This window comes from Oncorhynchus mykiss, chromosome 6, assembly GCF_013265735.2.
Source record: "Oncorhynchus mykiss isolate Arlee chromosome 6, USDA_OmykA_1.1, whole genome shotgun sequence".
Taxonomy (NCBI): Eukaryota; Metazoa; Chordata; class Actinopteri; order Salmoniformes; family Salmonidae; genus Oncorhynchus; species Oncorhynchus mykiss.
In genome coordinates this window covers 77,847,826-77,870,416 of record NC_048570.1, presented here as the reverse complement: position 1 = coordinate 77,870,416, position 22,591 = coordinate 77,847,826, and the positions used below count along the sequence as shown (strand labels likewise).

The window sequence follows — 22,591 nt, the reverse complement described above, 5'->3', positions numbered from 1 at the left end:
TATCAACGGTATCAACATCATAGCTATCCAGCATAATGTGAAGAAATAGGCCAAAACATTAATTTACAATTGAAAGAAAACTCTCTATTATATATATATAAATTGTGGTAATCTGGACACTAGTAAAAATGAAATTGAAATAGTTAACTAAAATGCATGTTGGTAAATAGATGCCAGTGAAAAGATGTTGTGCCAGTTTGGCTGCGTCTACACAGCCAGCCCAATTCAGATAACTTTTTCTACCAATCCCCTTTGGGCTCCTGAGTGGCGTAGCGGTCTAAGGCATTGCATCTCAGTGCTGGAGGCGTCACTACAGACTCTGGTTCTTTCCTGGGCTGTATCACAACCGGCCGTTATCGGGAGTCCCATAGGCGGTCGCACAATTGGCCCAGCGTCGTCCGGATTAGGGGAGGGTTTGGCCAGGTTAGGCCGTCATTGTAAAATAAGAATTTGTTCTTAACTGACTTGCCTAGTTAAATAAATACATGTGCTGATCTGATTGCTCAAAAAAACAATTAGTGAAAAAATATTAGCTGGGCTGATACATACTATCTCCACCATGGGGTTAAAATGTTGTATTTGTCTCTGTTTACAATGAATGTTGTAAGAATCAAGTAACAAAAGCTAAAAGCAAGCATTTTGTAGATGTACACTGCACCACCTCTGCTGACATGAATCTAAATTATAGCCACAATCATCCCGTGGCCATCATACAATAAGAAATGTAATCATCCCCAGTTTACAATTGGCTTGTTCAACTCCTATCCTCTTCCCTTGGAGAGAGGGATGATGCTGGTCAAGTGGATGACTGCTGTCACCTGGTGGTGGGTTGCAGAACAGAACATGCAGATAAACCAATTAACAAAAATATGAACCCAACATGTAAAGTGTTGGTCCCATGTTTAATGGGTTGAAATACAAAAATCCCAGGAATGTTCCATAGGGGCAGCAGGGTAGCCTAGTGGTTAGAGCATTGGACTAGTAACCAGAAGGTTGCAAGTTCAAACCCCCAAGCTGACAAGGTACAAATCTGTTGTTCTGCCCCTGAACAGGCAGTTAACCCACTGTTCCTAGGCCATCATTGAAAATAAGAATTTGTTCTTAACTGACTTGCCTAGTTAAATAAAAGTTACAAAAATAAATATGCACAAAAAGTGTATTTTTCTCAAATTTTGTGCACAAATTTGTTTACATGCCTGTTATTGAGCTTTTTTTTTCCTTTGCCAAGATAATCCATCCACCTGACAGATGTGGCATATCAATAAACTGATTAAAGAGCATGATGATTACACAGGTGCACCTTGTGCTGGGGACAATAAAAGGCCACTTTAAAATGTGTAGTTTTGAGGGAGAGTTCAATTGGCATGCTGACTGCAGAAATGTCCATCAGAGCTGTTGTCAGATAATTGAATGTTACAGTTTTTTTCGACTGCTAAACGACAGTGGGCACAACTGGAGTCACATGTGCAAAACTCTAACTACAGTCTGCACTACCAACAGTCACCTGAGCTAAACAGTTCACATCACCTGCAAAACTCATTCCAAGCAACACAACTCTTAACACATGGCTCAAAACACGCTCAGTGCAGCCAAACACTATGCACAACCCTCACTGAGATAACACACACTGTCACTCAGAACACACTGAGAGTAAAAACACTAGCATCAAACACCAATACAGAAAATACAAACTTTTCATCTTTACAGTTTGAACAATTTCAGTGACTTCATACAAAGTAATATTTTTTTCAAAGAAAAGAGTGACATTCTTTCACATGATTTATAATTGTTTTTAGAACATAAAAATTCTTTAAGGTAAATGAAAATTAGCAGTTTGCTTCAATAGTCTGTAGTAATTTACGGAATTACAGTAATGAGAAAAAAAAGGTAGAAACTAAAAGTACATACTGTAATTCGAACAAATAATTGAGGGGCTAATCCTGCCTCTCTCTAGCATCAGGCCACAGGTTTTCTTCAACATCACATCTAATGTTTTCTCTTGCCATGCACCTGGGGAAGAACCTTCTGGAGTGCCTTATCCATCCCTGGTAGTCCTCTGGACTCGTGTCCTCACATCCGGCACGCATGGCTTCCAAAAGAGACATTTGGTCATGTGGGTGGTGACCAAACACTTTCCACCTCCAGGCAGAGAAAAGCTCCTCTATTGGGTTGAGGAAGGGTGAATATGCAGGCAGGTACAAAACCATAAATCTGTGATGTGCTGCAAACCAATCTGTGACAGCTGCAGAGTGGTGAAAAGCAACGTTATCGCAAACTATGACAAAAACTTGGGGGTTTCTTACTGGCTCCCCCTGTTCTGCTGGCACTAGCTGAGCATAGAGCTGTTCTAGGAAAGCTATAAGCCTTTCTGTGTTGTATGGGCCAATGAGTGGTGTGTTGAGAAGCAAACCATAATTGGCCATTGCAGCACACATGGTGATATTTCCCCCCCTTTGGCCTGGAACCTCCACAGTGGCCCTTTGACCTATAACATTCCTTCCTCTGCGCCGTGTTTTGGCAAGGTTAAATCCAGCTTCATCGATAAATACAATTGAATGTGGTCTTTCCAGTGCTTCCACCTCCATTACTCTCTGAAAAACAGTAAGTGCACAGTTTTACTGTAGAAATGCTAGTGTTTTTTTTTTTACAGTAAATATTTTGTATAGCTGTGTACGTAACCTCAGACGTCTTACCTGGACATATTGGTATCTTTGCTCTTTTACCCGTTCACTGTTTCTCTCGAATGGTACAGTGTATATCTGTTTCATTGTAACTTGGTGATTCTTTAGGACTCGAGCAATAGTTGTTGTGCTGACAGAATTAACATTTTCAAATATATCATTATCAGCCAGCACTCTATCTTGAATCTCCCGCAGTTTTATTGCATTGTTGACAACAACCATGTCAACAATAGCATTTTCCTGTGCATCTGAAAATATTTTTCCTCTTCCACCTGTTGGGGGCAGCCTTTGGGTCCTGTTGTAAAAATATAATTTTACAGTCAAACTTACTGTAATATATATCTGTGTAAATATTCTATAATTGCAATACAAAATAGATTCCTGTAATGTTTTCATTTACTGTAAGGATGTAACTCTCACCTGTTTGCATGATGGAAAATTCGCATTACAGATGCCACTGTGGATCTTTTCAGATTGGGTTGCACCCTCAACCCTGCCTCTCTCAATGAGAGACCATGGTTCACGACATGGTCTATAAGTGTAGCCCTTATTTCATCTGAATTAACAGCACTTTGTCTTTTTTGTCTTCCTCCACGCATCCGCCCTCTCCCTGCCACCCTTCTCCCTCCACGAACCCATCTTCCTTGTTCCATTTCCAAAATGAGTCTTTCTGAGCTCTACCTATATATACTGTAATATGTGTGTGTGTTCACTAACAAGTTTAAAACAAGACACCTGCTTAGCCTATCAGCTGAAATTGCAATCAGCAGTGTTTGAAAGGTACAAGGCTGAAATCTATTCCGTTTTGAATGTGTGGTTCACAGTTTTGACAGCAGTGTGTTAGCATTTGAACAAAGTGCTGTAAATCCACAGTGTTGTGCAGGTTGTGGTTAAAGTCACGGGATAAGTGTGTAGAGTTTTGAAAACTGTGTTCAAGCAATGAAAAACGAACTAGAGTTTGGTCCACATGAACTGCTGCTGTGCAGACTGTAGTTAGAGTTTTGCACGTGACTCCAGTTGTGTCCACTGTCATTTAGCAATCGAAAAAAACTGTAATTTCGCTACCAAAGGCTGCCTCCAATGTCGTTTTAGATAATTTGGTAGTATGTCCAACTGGCCTCACTGCAGACCTGTAACGTGTAACCAGACGTGTAACCACGCCAGCCCAGGACCTTTAATCCTGGCTTCTTCGCCTGTGGGATCGTCTTGAGGGGGACAGGGGATGCTTTGGAGTATTTCTGTTTGAAATAGAGCCCTTTTGCGGGGAAAAACACTGGCTCCCCAGTGTGTGGGCCTATGTCCTCACAGGCCCACCCATGGCTGCACCCCTACTCAGTCATGTGGAATCCACAGATTAGGGCCTAATGAATTTATTTCAATTGACTGATTTCCTTATATGAACTGTAACTCAGTAAAATGTTTAAAATTGTTGCATGTTGTGTTTATATTTTTGTTTAGTATATATGTGCCATCCAGCAGACACTTTTTATACAAAGGGATTTACAGTAAAGTGAGTGCACACATGTATAGTATGTGTATGTGATCCCTACAGGAATTGAACCCCCCACCTTGGAGTTTCTCATGCCAAGCTCGAATCAACTGAGTCAAACAACCATATATTTACATACACACAAGTAAGTACACTAACAGGGAGAATACACATAATTAGAACAAGAAAGTTGAAAGCAAAAAGACTAATTACAGAAGTTTAAAAGCTATAAAATACAAGTCATCGAAGAGTTAAAATTGTACTGGATTTTACAGAAACAGAAAGTTTGCTGTGTTCACAAAAAATTAACATAATTGCAACAACGCGCTCTGCTAAATAAATAACAATGCACACTAGTTAACTTGAAACCATACAACAGTGTATTCCAGGGGGTATGTATTACTAGGCAGACTTGCCTTTTTGCTCACAAATTGCCTTATTTTTCAGTAGATGCTTGGGCTTTAGTTTGGCTAAAGCCATAAGGTTCCACTGCTGCCTCAGCAACATCACTCTTCAATGGAAATGCAAATAGAAACAGATGCAGAGCAAAACCTTTAGCTAATTATACAGCAGCACTACTTACAGTGTGTGTCCCTGAGCAGTGGAAAAACTGTAAAGCACAGCATGTATCCTTATAGCTTGTATTATTGCTCCTTTGCTGGGTTGCCAGATTGGGTTGATATCATTAGAAAAATGTATTAATGACAATTTTCTGCAATCCAGTCATACATTAAAGACTTTCAACTCATACAAAAGCAACGTTTGGCAGCCTTTCCAGTTATCTTCAAGGAAACTCTGTGGAAAACAGAACAGGTAGACACATTAAAGAGTACAGGATACAGTCATCTCAGAAGGGTATCCAGGTCATTTAAATACATTATGGGCTGGCACTAGGTAGTTTTCATCTGAAGAGGCAAAACTATGACAAAACAATGGGATGCCTTAAATCAAAATCAGCAGGGGTATCTACAAAAAAGTTCAACATTGCTATGAGTAAAATCCTAAAAGCGTTAGGATTAAGTGGATATTGTTCAACCTTCCTATGACCACATTACTGCCATAAACAAGGATCTGAAAAAATATGGATATTGTTCAACCTTCCTATGACCACATTACTGCCATAAACAAGGATCTGAAAAAATATACTTGGAGGTCTGATTCCACCCCATCTGTACAGAAACACAAACAATAGCTCTTACAAACCTCACTTACAAATCTTTTTTAAGGCACTAAAAAATCATAGAAAGAATTTAAGCAAAAAATATGATTCACTTTTGCAGAATAGCAACATTAATTTAAACATACATCATCTTATTTCCTATGAGGTCAAAATGAGGTTCCAGTTCTCTAAAATCAGTGCAATAGAAAATATCCTGTTGTGGTTCATCAGACTCAGTAGTTCGTCTCTCTGTGTATTCAACTGAGAGCTCAAAAAGAGTTCAGTCTCTGTACATGATCTAGATCGACAACATTGCAGTCGGCAACTGCAGACTTACTGATCAACAAATCACCTTGGATCTTAAATAACTGTATTATTAACAGTAGATCAGTCAGTTTGCTCAGTCCGTGATCAGCTACTGAACAAAATGTATGGTAATGCTCTCAAACACAATGACAGTCTCTGCCTCAGACTTAGTCGTCCTTCTTGTCAGAGATGCTCTCTTCCTGGTTGTCCTCAGAGGAGACATGATTGGTGGAAGAGAGTTCTGACTCCACCCCCTGGAGGGCCTGGTACCGCTGGAGCTCCAGATAGGTGGTGAACAGCTTGGCATACTCTGGGTGGTTCAGGGCAAACGCCTGGAACTCGGCTGGAGAGGGAAATGGAGAGACAGAGGGTCAAATCAAAACTTACAGTAGTATATCTGGTATATTATCAATGCTCACAATACCTGGAATTCAGTTTCAGAGAGGATCAAATCAGAACTATATTCAAATTGTCAGTGACTAAAAATGCTACATCTGCCACGCTGATCCTCAACACTGGAGCTCCTCAGGGGTGTGTGCTCAGCCCCTCCTGTACTCCCTGTTCACCCACGACTGCATGGCCAGGCACGACTCCAACACCATCATTAAGTTTGCTGACGACCCACAGTGGTAGGCCTGATCACCGACAACGACGAGACAGCCTATAGGGAGGAGGTCAGAGACCTGGCAGGGTGGTGCCAGAATAACAACCTATCCATCAACGTAACCAAGACTAAGGAGATGATTGTGGACTACAGGAAAAGGAGCACCGAGCACGTCCCCATTCTCATCGACGGGGCTGTAGTGGAGCAGGTTGAGAGCTTCAAATTCCTTGGTGTCCACATCAACAACAAACTAGATTGGTCCAAACACACCAAGACAGTCGTGAAGAGGGCACGACAAAGCCTATTCCCACTCAGGAAACTAAAAAGATTTGGCATGGGTCCTGAGATCCTCAAAAGGTTCTACAGCTGCAACATCGAGAGCATCCTGACCGGTTGCATCACTGCCTGGTACGGCAATTGCTCATCCTCCGACCTCAAGGCACTTCAGAGGGTAGTGCGTAAGGCCCAGTACATCACTGGGACAAAGCTGCCTGCCATCCAGGACCTCTACACCAGGCGGTGTCAGAGGAAGGCCCTAAAAATTGTCAAAGACCCCAGCCACCCCAGTCATAGACTGTTCTCTCTACTACCTACCGCAAGCGGTACCGGAGTGCCAAGTCTAGGACAAAAAGGCTTCTCAACAGTTTTTACCCCCAAGCCATAAGACTCCTGAACAGGTAACCAAATGGTTACCCGGACTATTTGCATTGTGTGCCTCCCACCCCCAACCCCTCTTTTACGCTGCTGATACTCTCTGTTTATCTTATATGCATAGTCACTTTAACTATACATTCATGTACATACTACCTAAATTGGCCCGACTAACCAGTGCTCCCGCACATTGGCTAACCGGGCTATCTGCATTGTGTCTCTCCACCCGCCAACCCCTCTTTTTACACTTCTGCTACTCTCTGTATATCATCATATCATATCATATATGCATAATCACTTTAACCATACCTACATGTACATACTACCTCAATCAGCCTGACTAACAGGTGTCTGTATATAGCCTTGCTACTCTTTTTTCTAATGTCTTTTTACTGTTGTTTTATTTCTTTACTTACCTACACACACACACACACAATCTTTTTTTTCCTCGCACCATTGGTTAGAGTCTGTAAGTAAGCATTTCACTGTAAGGTTTACACCTGTTCTATTCGGCGCACGTGACAAATAAACTTTGATTTGATTTGTTCCATCATAAAAATTCAACTAAAATTCCACAAAGTTGTTGTTTAAAATGGGCTACTTTTGGTGAAAGTAATGTTAATTTCCTATGGGAATTAAAAACAAAGGATTAAAAAAATTATACAAATATTAATATCCCACTTTCAAATCCATATAGTATTTCTCTTTCTATATTTCTAGAATGGAGAGATCCAAGGCTCAACCTGGTCTTTTCTATGGTGTTCCGTCAAGGCAAGCAGTCAGCTGCCTTTAGTTCATGCTGGAGTCCTCCACTTCAGATAACCTTTGACCTTCACAAGGGTCTACTTACAGAAAGTGATGAATTCAGAGCTGTCTGTATCTATCTCCTTAAAGAGTTTGGAGACGTTGAGGTCACACACGCCTAGAGCAGAGCGAAGCATGGAGGAGAACTCTTCATGAGTGATTCTTTGGTCCTCGTCAGTGTCAAACAGCTGAGAGGAGAGGGAGACAATTAGTTAAGTAATGACAACACATAGGATTGCTAATTGAAATCGAGATTGCTTTTATGACCATGTGGCTTTCAAACCTACTTCATGTTCCCCTTAGACAACCACACACACGTATTTAACTTTATCATAGCCACTGAGTGCTTGTCTATTGCTTCCAAACCATGGGTAGACCTCACAGACACAGTCTGCGTCAGCTACATATCTAGGCCCCAATGTCATGTGTTGGACAGTTAAATGTGACACAGTAACATTCGCAACAAGCAGGGTTTTTATTGGCCAAACCTGGAAAGCTGTGCGGAGGACCTCTTCGGTGTTAGCTGGCCGACATAAGATGGTTACACCGATGACATACTCTCTGAAGTCAATGGTGCCATCTCCATCCTAGAGAGACAGAGTGACAGCTACGTATCAGTTAACAAAGCCAGACTACACATTGCATTCAGTGGACGACAATACTCTACAAATACAGTATGTTTTTCCAAGATGAACAATGGTTCCTTTATTTCTTCAGACAGTTTGTTTACCCTCTCTATGAACAAAGCAGTGGGGGACAGCATACTAAATCCTCAGTTACTTAGCCCATCCAGTCACAGGTTGGAGAGAACAGACAGAATGGCTGTGGTCTGATTCTCTACGCTTCGAAAGAATAGTGTAGTCATACACTTCCCTTTGTGGATTTCAAAGGAATGTTGCAAGAAATATGGTGCAGACTTCCTCCAGCCAAGCTTGCACCAGTCCAACACAACCTAGAAAAGCCTAGAAGAGAGATTGAACCGAACTAGATGTGACTGGCTCTCACCCTGTCAAATAGAGCAAACAGCTCCTGCAGGGCGGGGCTGATGGGAAGCTTGAGGAAGCTGGCGAACTCCTGGATGTTGATGCGGCCTCCTTTACAGGAGCAGGCCACAGCTGCAAAGCCCTCTAGCTCCTTCTTCACGTTGTCCCACTTCAGGCTGAGGGGGACCGGGGAGGAAAGGAGGAGGGCAGGACACAAGGACTTACTCAGGGGCGGAAGAGAGTGTAGGTCTGTGTGTGTGTCCAACTATTACCAATCGCCGATGTAGCAGTTGGCCAAATAAAGCAGTATTGTGTAAGGCAGTGTTACTTCAGTGTGGAGCTTGCCAGTGGGTGACACAACAGTACATAACAGTACATAGTGTGTTGCCACAGTGGCAATAGCACAGTATTAGAGCGGTAGAGGAGCCAGTCTTACTCAAGTTTTTGGCTGATCTTAGTGAACTCCACTAGACCAGCCTCCATTGGCAGGGTGAGCTCCCCAGCCGAGATCATCAGTCTACAGTCCTCATATGTGTGGTCCGTCACTGGCACACCCAGGGCCCTGCACACACATATGGATAGAATTGAAGAGATGGGTAAGAATATACATAAGGAAGATATTATTAAATGCTGTAATACCATTCCCACACACACTTACTGGGCCATAACATTTCGTACTGTCCTGGCGAACAGCACAGGTCTTTTCTTTTCCTCCTCAGTAGGGGTAACTGGAGGAAGAAACTGGAGGAGAGGGCAAAGGTCAAAACAGGGACTAACCAGGAAGTACAGGCTAACTAGAGGGCTACCTAGATAAGGTCTTCATAACACATTCATAAGCCATACATAACACATAGGTACTGCTAATGAACGTGTTATGAAGTCATTATCTCTTGGCTTTCTAAGTAAGTATTCCTGTGTAGTGTGTTAATACTAACCTCTATCTCTACATTGGTGTAGAGCTGAGACAGAGTGAGAAGCAGCAGGGTTCTCCTAAAACAACATCACCACAAATCATCATCACCTCTATTCAAAGGGCATAACGGTAATCCCATACAACAAGATTGAAATGTAAGCCCACTAAACTGAAAAACAATTCATCGCTCAACAGTGAAAATCTCTATTCCCAGAGTTTGAGGACTAACTATGACCCATGAGGAGAACATAGTTGCAATATGAGACACTGTACAGAAAACAACAGGGGACATGTAGCGTTGAAGCGTTGAGGCAACACTGATGATTGTAATCCACTGAGTGCACTGCAGACTTACGAGCTGAAGCCTTGCCAAGTCCAAGTCACAGTGTCCAGTCTGTTGGGATATCTCATGACCACAGGCTGCACCGGGACCCCAGGGACGAAGGCACCTGACGGGGAGAGAGGGACAGAGTGAGACCCTACTGACCTCCAGCACTGACTACTATTCTAACTTAATGAGCACACACACACACACACACACAACCTATATGTGCAAACACAGGAGCACAGACAGCCTACTAATTGGACAGAGTGCAGCCGATGACAACTCATTTTCCCACAGTACACGTCCTACCAATAACAAGACCTGAAGCTGGATTCATCTAACCCTGATCAATATACCAATCAGTACTGTAAGGAAGCCACTAGTATTAGGTATGTTGGTTTGGATATTGGCACTGTAGTAGAACAAAGTAATTCAGTTAGATGCAAATGTCTATGCAAAAACTGTAACATGCCATAGAGTGTAATTGATGGTCTTATATGCTGTTATTTGCATTGATTATTAGATGCATTCTCAGGTTTACAGCTTTAGGATTGAACCATAACAATTGCTACTGTATAATTCACTCAGATCCTAATAGCCTAGTTCTTGGTATTGAGTGAAGATGATCAGTCAGTCATTTCCTTCTGAAGTTCATTATCTCATTGTGCAATCTATTCCATTTCGCTATGGCTACTGTTTCAGGAAGTAATGGATTCACTCAGGCCCCTTCACTCTGGAGAAGCCCATTGTGTGTGCATCAGGTGACTGACCACACAATGAGGCAGATAGCATGTAGCATACTGGGAGTAAATGAAGAGGTGTTGTGTCAAAATAATTGTAACAGTGTTACTTCCGTCCCGCTCCTCACCCCAGCCTGGGCTTGAACCAGGAACCCTCTGCACACGTCGACAACAGTCACCCTCGAGGCATCATTACCCATCGCTCCACAAAAGCCACAGCCCTTGCAGAGCAATGGAAACAACTACTTTAAGGTCTCAGAGTGGGTGAAGTCAGTGATTGAAACTCTACTGGCGTGCACAGCTAACTAGCTAGTCATTTCACACCGGTTACACAAGCACCCCAGAAAGAAGCTAAATGAACACCATTCTGCAACCGTATGATGGCCCTATCTCTGCCATTAGTTTACGAGTGAATTTGCATTAAGTAACTGACACCACTAGTGTGGATGGTACTGTGTGTCTCTCCCTGCACACTGTCTGTCTCCACTATAAACAAATGACACCACTAGTGTGGATGGTACTGTGTGTCTCTCCCAGCACACTGTCTGTCTCCACTATAAACAAATGACAACCACTAGTGTGGATGGTACTGTGTGTCTCTCCCTGCACACTGTCTGTCTCCACTATAAACAAATGACAACCACTAGTGTGGATGGTACTGTGTGTCTCTCCCAGCACACTGTCTGTCTCCACTATAAACAAATGACACCACTAGTGTGGATGGTACTGTGTGTCTCTCCCAGCACACTGTCTGTCTCCACTATAAACAAATGACAACCACTAGTGTGGATGGTACTGTGTGTCTCTCCCTGCACACTGTCTGTCTCCACTATAAACAAATGACAACACTAGTGTGGATGGTACTGTGTGTCTCTCCCTGCACACTGTCTGTCTCCACTATAAACAAATGACAACACTAGTGTGGATGGTACTGTGTGTCTCTCCCTGCACACTGTCTGTCTCCACTATAAACAAATGACAACACTAGTGTGGATGGTACTGTGTGTCTCTCCCTGCACACTGTCTGTCTCCACTATAAACAAATGACACCACTAGTGTGGATGGTACTGTGTGTCTCTCCCTGCACACTGTCTGTCTCCACTATAAACAAATGACAACCACTATTGTGGATGGTACTGTGTGTCTCTCCCTGCACACTGTCTGTCTCCACTATAAACAAATGACAACCACTAGTGTGGATGGTACTGTGTGTCTCTCCCTGCACACTGTCTGTCTCCACTATAAACAAATGACACCACTAGTGTGGATGGTACTGTGTGTCTCTCCCTGCACACTGTCTGTCTCCACTATAAACAAATGACAACCACTAGTGTGGATGGTACTGTGTGTCTCTCCCTGCACACTGTCTGTCTCCACTATAAACAAATGACACCACTAGTGTGGATGGTACTGTGTGTCTCTCCCTGCACACTGTCTGTCTCCACTATAAACAAATGACAACCACTAGTGTGGATGGTACTGTGTGTCTCTCCCTGAACACTGTCTGTCTCCACTATAAACAAATGACAACACTAGTGTGGATGGTACTGTGTGTCTCTCCCTGCACACTGTCTGTCTCCACTATAAACAAATGACACCACTAGTGTGGATGGTACTGTGTGTCTCTCCCTGCACACTGTCTGTCTCCACTATAAACAAATGACAACCACTAGTGTGGATGGTACTGTGTGTCTCTCCCTGCACACTGTCTGTCTCCACTATAAACAAATGACAACCACTAGTGTGGATGGTACTGTGTGTCTCTCCCTGCACACTGTCTGTCTCCACTATAAACAAATGACACCACTAGTGTGGATGGTACTGTGTGTCTCTCCCAGCACACTGTCTGTCTCCACTATAAACAAATGACAACCACTAGTGTGGATGGTACTGTGTGTCTCTCCCTGCACACTGTCTGTCTCCACTATAAACAAATGACAACACTAGTGTGGATGGTACTGTGTGTCTCTCCCTGCACACTGTCTGTCTCCACTATAAACAAATGACACCACTAGTGTGGATGGTACTGTGTGTCTCTCCCTGCACACTGTCTGTCTCCACTATAAACAAATGACACCACTAGTGTGGATGGTACTGTGTCTCTCCCTGCACACTGTCTGTCTCCACTATAAACAAATGACACCACTAGTGTGGATGGTACTGTGTGTCTCTCCCTGCACACTGTCTGTCTCCACTATAAACAAATGACAACCACTAGTGTGGATGGTACTGTGTGTCTCTCCCTGCACACTGTCTGTCTTCACTATAAACAAATGACACCACTAGTGTGGATGGTACTGTGTCTCTCCCTGCACACTGTCTGTCTCCACTATAAACAAATGACACCACTAGTGTGGATGGTACTGTGTGTCTCTCCCTGCACACTGTCTGTCTCCACTATAAACAAATGACAACCACTAGTGTGGATGGTACTGTGTGTCTCTCCCTGCACACTGTCTGTCTCCACTATAAACAAATGACACCACTAGTGTGGATGGTACTGTGTGTCTCTCCCTGCACACTGTCTGTCTCCACTATAAACAAATGACAACCACTAGTGTGGATGGTACTGTGTGTCTCTCCCTGCACACTGTCTGTCTCCACTATAAACAAATGACAACCACTAGTGTGGATGGTACTGTGTGTCTCTCCCTGCACACTGTCTGTCTCCACTATAAACAAATGACAACCACTAGTGTGGATGGTACTGTGTGTCTCTCCCTGCACACTGTCTGTCTCCACTATAAACGAATGACACCACTAGTGTGGATGGTACTGTGTGTCTCTCCCTGCACACTGTCTGTCTCCACTATAAACAAATGACAACACTAGTGTGGATGGTACTGTGTGTCTCTCCCAGCACACTGTCTGTCTCCACTATAAACAAATGACACCACTAGTGTGGATGGTACTGTGTGTCTCTCCCTGCACACTGTCTGTCTCCACTATAAACAAATGACAACCACTAGTGTGGATGGTACTGTGTGTCTCTCCCAGCACACTGTCTGTCTCCACTATAAACAAATGACACCACTAGTGTGGATGGTACTGTGTGTCTCTCCCAGCACACTGTCTGTCTCCACTATAAACAAATGACAACCAGCCTGTTAAGTGGGAATACAACATGGACATTGTAGGGTCCCACATGATTTTCAAACCCTATCAACAGTACACTGTTTGGTATAATATTGATACCTTTGATCCATACAAAGGTGTTTCTACTCCTATTTAAAAACAAACATGGTAGTGAAGTTCAACCTACCTTGTTTGAAAGTGATGAGACATGAGCGATTTGTACAAGTCCCCTCAGGGAAGACCAGGATCTGGAACATAAATAACTAAATGTTTCTTTTCAGTTGTACAACTGAAATGTGTCTTCTGCATTTAACCTAACCCCTCTGAATCAGAGAGGTGCAGGGGGCTGCCTTTATTGGCATCCACATCATCGGTGCCCAAGGAACAGTGGGTTAAACTGCCTTGCTCAGTGGCAGAACGACAGATTTTTACCTTGTCAGCTCGGGGATTCGCTCCAGCAACCTTTCGGTTACTAGTCCAATGCTCTAACCACTTGGCTACCACCACTGACAATGTAGATGGATCTATTCCAGTGTTTCATTCTATGCTGAATGAAGTAGACTTTCTGTCACAAAGAAGAAGCAACAGCAATTGTGTTTGAAGGAGAGGAAGTTTAAGGCAAATTCTTGGTGTGAAAAGGCGTGATGTTTCATTCCCAAGCTCCTTGTCAGACTACAAGCTAGACAAGACATGATAAATTATGATAAAAAAAAAAATACTGGCTGTGTGTTTGTGGATGTGTTTAACTATACTTGTGGGGAACAGAAGTCCCCACATGAATAGTAAATTAAGAAAATAAATTGACCAACTAGGGACATTTTGTTAGTCCCCACAAGATCAAATGGTATTTATGGGGGGTTTGGGGTTAAGGTCAGAATTAGTGTTAGGGTTAGAATTAGGTTGAGGGTTAGGGAAAATAGGATTTTGAATGGGACTGAATTGTGTGTCCCCACAAGGTTAGTTATTCAAAACTGTGTGTGTGTGTGTGTGTGTGTGTGTGTATGCCTGCGACAGACCTGTGGCCAACGGCCTCCAGACTTGGCTCTGCTGTCTATCTCCATAATGGTATTCTTACGGGAGTCTGGGTCCTGTCTGGAGACCAGCACCGGCTGGAGACACCGCACAAACCCTGGATGGAGAAAGGAAAGACACATCAGATAAACTCACACACTAGTGCTGAGCAATTAGAGTTTTTTAGTGTTTCGATTACGATTATTTTTTTAAAGATTAAATGCACTATGCATTATGTGGGTTGAATGCTGTTAAAACAATGAATAAAAGTCCCATGATGGTAGTGACTGTCCATTACTGCTTATCACTTATTAACCATCATTTATTCACATTACCTTTCTTTAATAAAATATTTCAGTTGCTGTGTATATTACATTTGTTTCATTTGATGGATTCATTATTTTACTCCAAGTCATCATCATCTCTATAGAGCTGCAACCTATGCTGTCTGACAAAATCACTATTTTGTAGTTCCTCAAAGTAAATAAGACATACTTTATGACTGCTGAATACCAACTATCAATCACTAAGATCATGTATTTTTAGTTAGAGATGCCTCACGAAGCTACATCTGCTCTCTATATCACCTCACGATCTCGCATTCTTCTGTCTTCCATTGCAGGCGTAAAAGAAACACAGACCGGACAAGCAGATGCGCAATAGATTATGGTCATTGTAGTTAATTACCACGTTTTATGCACTAAACTACGCATAATATTGGCCTGTTGGAAACTACAACCCCCTACTACATCACACACTTCAGGCTGGATCTGATTTATCCCCAGAGAATGTACGAGAATGTACGCATTGAGCTCACAGGGAAAAAAAACTAACTAAATGGAAATTAAATAATTGAATTGAATAATTGAATAAGTGGTCAATTAGTTGTTAAAAATGTCAGTTAATCGCTCAGCACTAACGCACACCATTACAGGCTGGAGGCACCGCACAAACCCTGGAGAGGAAACACACACATCAGATAAACACTAACGGATATTAAATCTGCAAACAGAATCAGCATAAATACCCACACTTACCATTGACAGACCCACACACACTGATCGCTGACTCACAAACACACACTCAAAAAAAAAAAAAAACCTAACCCTCTACTAAAAAACCCCAGAAAGAAACAACACTCACTGCCGAATATAGGAGTGGCGAGGTTCTCAGTGCGGGACACAGTGGAGGGCAGGCCTGCTACGATGCACACAATGCCATCAAAGAAGGTGGAGTGTGGGGCCACAGCCAGAATGGGGGCCTCTGCACTGCTCATCTGCTGGCCCTTCACCACCACCCTGAAGCCCATGAAGAAGTAGTAGGACCTCCCCAGGAACGCCATCACACGCCGACACATGAACCTGGGGAACCAGAGAGTCAAACATCAACAAAGATTTAGCATGAAACTATACAGATTAAACTAACAGTTGTACACTGTCAGGAATATTCACCTAGAGACACTGAACATGGATACATATAGCCTACATCTGAATGGACCAATATTACAGTCAACATAGATCTGTGTGTTGTCAGGGCCTCAACTTAGCCTTTTGATGGTCAGTAGTACTGTACTAAGTTGGTGCTCCATGTTCATCAGCTAGTTAGTGTTATCAACTATCAAATAAAACAGACCTGAACGCGAGCGATAAACAACCAGCAGCTGCATGTAGCTGTGGTCATATCAACACATACAATCAAAGAGAGAGGGAAGTGGGCTGCTTTTGAGTCACAGAAGAACACATTTGGTTTATTTATCATATGTTGCATCAGGCCTCATGCAACATATCTCTATGACCCCCTCCGTTCTGAGGAAATAAAGAAGAAGAGGTAGATAGTGTTTCGTTCGATACAGACAAGATCTAATGAAGACTGCTTCAGCTACACTCGAAATGGACAGTTTTATCTCCATCTCTGCATTCAAAGACTCAATCATTTACTGAGACTTGTGGCTGCTTTGCATCATGTATTGCTGTCTCCACCTTTTTGCCCTTTGTGCTGTTTTCTTTGCCTAATAATGTTTGTACCACATTTGTGCTGCTACCAGGTCGTGTTGCTGCCATGTTGTGTCGCTATCAGGTTGTTGTTATGTTGTGTTACTACTAGAGGTCGACCGATTATGATTTTTCAACACCGATACCGATTATTGGAGAACCAAAAAAAGCCGATACCGATTAATCAGCCAATTGTTTTAATTTATTTGTAATATTAACAATTACAACAATACTGAATGAACACTTATTTTAACATAAGAAGTTTTAGGTTGTAGTTATTATAGGAATTATCAGACTCTCTCTATACCATTTGCATTTCATATACCTTTGATGTTAGATGTTCTTATAGGCACTTTAGTATTGCCAGTGTAACAGTGTAGCTTCCATCCCTCTCCTCGCCCCTACCTGGGCTCGAACCAGGAACACATCGACAACAGCCACCCTCGAAGCATTGTTACCCATCGCTCCACAAATGCCACGGCCCTTGCGGAGCAAGGGGAACAACTACTCCAAGTCTCAGAGCGCGTGACGTCACCAGCCTAATCTCAGGCGTTGATAGGCTTGAAGTCATAAACAGCTCAATGCTTGAAGCATTGCGAAGAGCTGCTGGCAAAACGCACGAAAGTGCTGTTTGAATGAATGCGTACGAGCCTGCTGCTGCCTACCATCGCTCAGTCAGACTGCTCTATCAAATCATAGACTATAATATAATAGCACACAGAAATACGAGTCTTTGGTCATTAATATGGTCGAATCCGGAAACTATCATTTCGAAAACAAAACGTTTATTCTTTCAGTGAAATACGGAACCGTTGCGTATTGTATCTAACGGGTGGCATCCCTAAGTCTAAATATAGCTGTTACATTGTAAAACCTTCAATGTTATGTCATAATTATGTACAATCCTGGCAAATTAATTACGGTCTTTGTTAGGAATAAATGTACTTCACACAGTTCGCAATGAGCCAGGCGGCCCAGACTGCTTGCACGGGACGCAAGAGAAGTGACACAATTTCCCTAATTATAAGAAATTCATGTTAGCAGGCAATCTTAACTAAATATGCAGGTTAAAAAATATTTACTTGTGTATTGATTTTAAAGAAAGGCATTGATATTTATGGTTAGGTTTGGTGCAACGACAGCGCTAAATCATCACCTGTTTGGCGAAGTAGGCTGTGATTCGATGAGAAATTAATGGGCACCGCATCGATTATATGCAACGCAGGACACGCTAGATAAACTAGTAATATCATCAACCATGTGTAGTTAACTAGTGATTATGTTAAAATTGATTGTTTTTATAAGATAAGTTTAATGCTAGCTAGCAACTTACCTTGACTTCTTGCTGCCCTCGCGTAACAGGTAGTCAGCCTGCCACGCAGGCTCCTCGTGGAGTGCAATGTAAGGCAGGTGGTTCGAGCGTTGGACTAGTAACCGGAAGGTTGCAAAAACGAATCCCCAAACTGACAAGGTAAAAATCTGTTGTTCTACCCCTGAACAAGGCAGTTAAACCACCGTTCCTAGGCCGTCATTGAAAATAAGAATGTGTTCTTAACTGACTTGCCTAGTTAAATAAAGGTATTATTATATATTTTGTTAAATCGGCCAAATCGGTGTCCAAAAAACTTGAAATCGGCTCTAATTAATCGTCCATTCCAATTAATCGGTCGACCTCTAGTTACTACCATACTGCGTTGTCATGTGTTGCGGCCATGCTGTGTTGTCATCTTTAGGTCTCTCTTTATGTAGTGTTGTGGTGTCTCTCTTGTCTTGATGTGTTTTGTCCTACTTTTTAATTTTTTTTATCCCAGCCCATGTCCCTGCAAGAAGCGTTTTGCCTCTTGGTAGGCCATCATTTTAAATAACAATTTGCTCTTAGCTGACTTGATTTGTTAAATAAAGGTTAAATAAATACACAGAAAGGGCTGATGTAGGCTACATTCCTTAAAACGTCAACAGGATCGGTATCCCCCACGGGACGGTTAATGTGATTAGCATGAGGTGATTAGCATTTAAGGTTTCAAAGCTTAAATTCTTGTTAATATACAGTGGGGCAAAAAAGTATTTAGTCAGCCACCAATTGTGCAAGTTCTCCCACTTAAAAAGATGAGAGAGGCCTGTAATTTTCATCATAGGTACACTTCAACTATGACAGACAAAATGAGAAAAAAAATCAAGAAAATCACATTGTAGGATTTTTAATGAATTTATTTGCAAATGATGGTGATATTTAATGGATCAATCCAAAACTTTGTACACACACTGCTTTGTACAAAACACTTGTTTTTTTTCTAGTAGCCAAAATCTAAATTGCGCCTGGGCTGGAATAGTACATTATGGCCTTTCTCTTGCATTTCAAAGATGATGGTACAAAAAAACGCTTGTTTTTTCCCTTTGTATTATCTTTTACCATATCGAATGTGTTATATTCTCCTACATTAATTTCACATTTCTACAAACTTCAAAGTGTTTCCTTTCAAATGGTATCAAGAATATGCATATCCTTGCTTCAGGTCCTAAGCTACAGGCAGTTAGATTTGGGTATGTCATTTTAGGCGACAATCGGAAAAAAAGTGGTGGATCCTTAAGAGGTTTTAACAGCTTGACAGTTCATTTTTAGTTGAGGATGAACAAGAACTAGTGTGAAATTGCATAGTTGTTACTCCTTCATCCTTCCTGCATTTCTCAGTGTGTGAAAATCCCACAGCTCTTGATGTATAGGGGCAATTCCATGGTAACAGAGTGATGCTGAGACAGATTTTTCACTTTAAAATCTAGGTCAAACAAAAACAATAACTGCAAAGTTAAAGTTGCACTATGCAGGAATCAATTTCCTGGTTGCTAAAACTCTAATAGTTAGCCTAATTTCAGTTTATATGACAAAATAAGCTAGTATAGTGTAGAGAATCATTGTACCATCAAAACCCCTGTGACATATAGTTTCCATAATCAAAACAATAGTTTTTTCAGCTGTTTGAAACTGGTGTACAAAACCGAAAGTAATAGACGCAAAAACAAAACTTGACGGAAAGCATAGAAATAGTGCACAGATCTACCAATTCCTATACTTGCTTTCAAGCAGAATGATCGATCTATAACTCATATTTCTATGTGAATTTGGTCCGTCGCCCAAACATTTACATATTTTCACTTTAAACAAACCATATAACTATATGGACAATGACTACTTTGAACAATTTCCACAGAAAATGTTCCAAAAACACACAGTGCACATGCAACATTTGGTAAAAGAATGATGGTTTGTGCTGTTTGTGCAGTTCTGTTAATGTGGAAATACCCCTATGCATCAAGAGCTGTGGGATTGAGAAACGCAGGAAGGAGTAACAACTATGTAATTTCACACTAGTTTAATTCTTGTTCATCCTCAACTAAAAACAAACTGTCAAGCTGTTAAGGAATGTAGCCTACATCAGCTCGTTCTGTGTAGCTGAAGTCTGTATTGTCCAAAACACCAGCTAGCTCATCTTCTTTCCTTTCTCAAAACTCTGTTACCATGGAACTGCTCATAAGCCTAACTACTTAAGTCATAAACAACAAGGCTCTGTACATCCTCTGGAACTAATGATTAAAGTACTCATAGTGGATGCATAGTTGAAATATAGTTATACATACAGACCAGTATGGACCGGATGGTGTTTTGCAGTATATTTACCGTCTCCATCCGGTCATGGGTGTCACTGCTCCTTTGAGAGGGTGCATGAATGTTGTTATGACAGCAACAGGCCATGTTACCATGAGAACCAGAGTCAGGAAGATGGCACGGATAGGTACCAGGAAGATTCCCCGGAATACACACTGCAAAGAGAGAGAAAAAAAAACATCACACACACCATTTTTTTTTTTTTTTTACAGATCTACAACGTGTTAAGGTTACTGACTTCATGCCACCGAAAGGACTTTAAAGAGCCATTTTAAAACACACATTTCCTAACCAACATATATAATGCGCAACGATACAACCATTGACCAAGGGATACGCGTGTTATAAAACTTTTCATTCTAGAAATTCACATGGTTGGAGGAATTTCTAGAGTGTACATAAATGCCTCCATTGTTTGTGTTACACAATAACAAGGCATTACAAAAGGATTGTCAGGGTTTCATAGGCTTAGATTAGCTATGTACCTGTACTGTATGCTATAGTCACGCACCACCAGACACACACACAGCCGAGGAGCTATAGAGGACAACCACCCGGCTGCGCTCAACTGTTTACGTTTGAATACCAACCCCAGTTCTGTGACGGATAAATTAATGAGTTAATCGATTTATTTGACATTTTATACTCACTTTGATAATGTCAGCCTTGGCCAATTTCACCTCCTGCACAAAAGGATTAAGGACGGCCGGAAGAAACAGGGATTGCTGCCTGGGTAACGCGAACACTCTCCGGGGAGTCATTCTTCTCGCTCGGGTCGCGGTATTGCGTCAAGAAGCTTTAGAATTGCACAGTAGTGCTGCAATCACCCCACTTCCTCGATTCGAATCTTGCGAATTCTGTTCGTTCTCCGAATATTGCGATAACATCGTTCACAACAACCGTAGCGCAAGGACGAGAGTGATCTGGCACTCTGCCTCCGATTACTTTTAGGCCCCACCTACTGCACTGGGTTTACGTGGGATTGTAACCTTTTGCCTGGTGAGCAGTGGTGGGGTGAAAACACACATTTAATTACTTGACACATTGGAAAGAATTTGCAAAAAACCCAGAGCAAACTAGAATGCTATTTGACCCTAAACAGAGTACACCGTGGCATAATACCTGACCACTTTGACTGACCTAAAATCTTTGACTATGTATGCTGTACAGACTCAGTTAGCATAGCCTTGCTATTGAGAAAGGCCACCGAAGGCAGACCTGGCTCTCAAGAGAAGGCAGGCTATGTGCACACTGCACACAAAATGAGGTGGAAACTGAGCTGCACTTCCTAACTGCCTGCCAAATGTATGACCATATTAGAGACACATATTTCCCTCAGATTACACAGACCCACAAAGAATTTAAAAACAAATCCAATTTTGATAAACTCTCATATCTATTGGTTGAAATACCACAGTGTGCAATCACAACAGCAAGATGTGTGACCTGTTGCCACAAGAAAAGGGCAACCAGTGAAGAACAAACACCATTGTAAATAAACCTATATTTATGTTAATTTATTGTCCCTTTTGTACTTGAACTATTTGCACACCATGCCAATAATGCCCCTTAAATTGAAATTGATTGGCTGAAATAAACAGAGTGAACAAGTCAAATATTCATGTTGAAATACAAAATGTATAATTTTGAAGCAACTTTACAAGATTAGTTCATGTACATCAGGGTGGCATTCAATAGACTATATACAGGGCCTAAAGAAAATAAAACAGAAATACCCATAGAAGAATAAGAAGTCATTGAGGTTTCATTTCACAGCTTAGCAATTGGGGTCAAATTGTTGTGTTCATTTGTATGAAATGAACTAAGTCATATCTCAAGTGCAAAGGCATACTATGGCTGGCGTGATGATGTGCTCTGCTCCATAATAAAAACCACAACAAAGCGTTTTTCAGACCTTCATCCATCCACAAGATGTCACCTGTTAGTCAAATATGGCATTTACATTGACCACAGAGGTACTGTATGTAAGGGCCCTCAGAACGGCTCAACAAGGACCTGAATACAAATGTACAGTATGAAGTGTACTTGAGAAAAAAACGTTTTAGAACTACACCTATTTATAAACTATTAATTTACTGATTACAAATTGTGTGCTAGTAGGCTACAGAAAGGCATAGTCCTATCTAGTAAGAAACTTTAAGGGCGTTTCTCTCTCTCTCACACACACACACACACAC

General features: G+C 41.8%; 1 protein-coding gene across 2 annotated transcripts; it reads right to left on the bottom strand.

Annotated features, from left to right (window-relative positions):
* Window positions 1-4,100: 4,100 nt before the first annotated feature.
* On the bottom strand, window positions 4,101-21,455 carry LOC110526615 (lysophosphatidylcholine acyltransferase 2). 2 transcript variants are annotated; one of them, XR_002473981.2, is made up of 14 exons: window positions 21,044-21,455; window positions 20,406-20,548; window positions 15,885-16,102; window positions 14,747-14,859; window positions 13,918-13,978; window positions 9,946-10,039; window positions 9,613-9,667; window positions 9,336-9,418; window positions 9,114-9,239; window positions 8,700-8,853; window positions 8,183-8,281; window positions 7,741-7,882; window positions 5,268-5,978; window positions 4,101-5,206 (listed from the first exon to the last, which is right to left on the bottom strand). XR_002473981.2 is itself a non-coding variant. In XM_021607729.2 (13 exons), the coding sequence occupies exons 1-13, from the start codon at window positions 21,152-21,154 to the stop codon at window positions 5,803-5,805; spliced, it is 1,575 nt and encodes a 524-aa protein (XP_021463404.2). In that variant the 5' UTR covers window positions 21,155-21,455; the 3' UTR covers window positions 4,101-5,802. The 2 variants fall into 2 exon arrangements, 1 of the variants encoding a protein (XP_021463404.2); XM_021607729.2 differs by having other exon boundaries at window positions 4,101-5,978.
* Window positions 21,456-22,591: the final 1,136 nt, after the last annotated feature.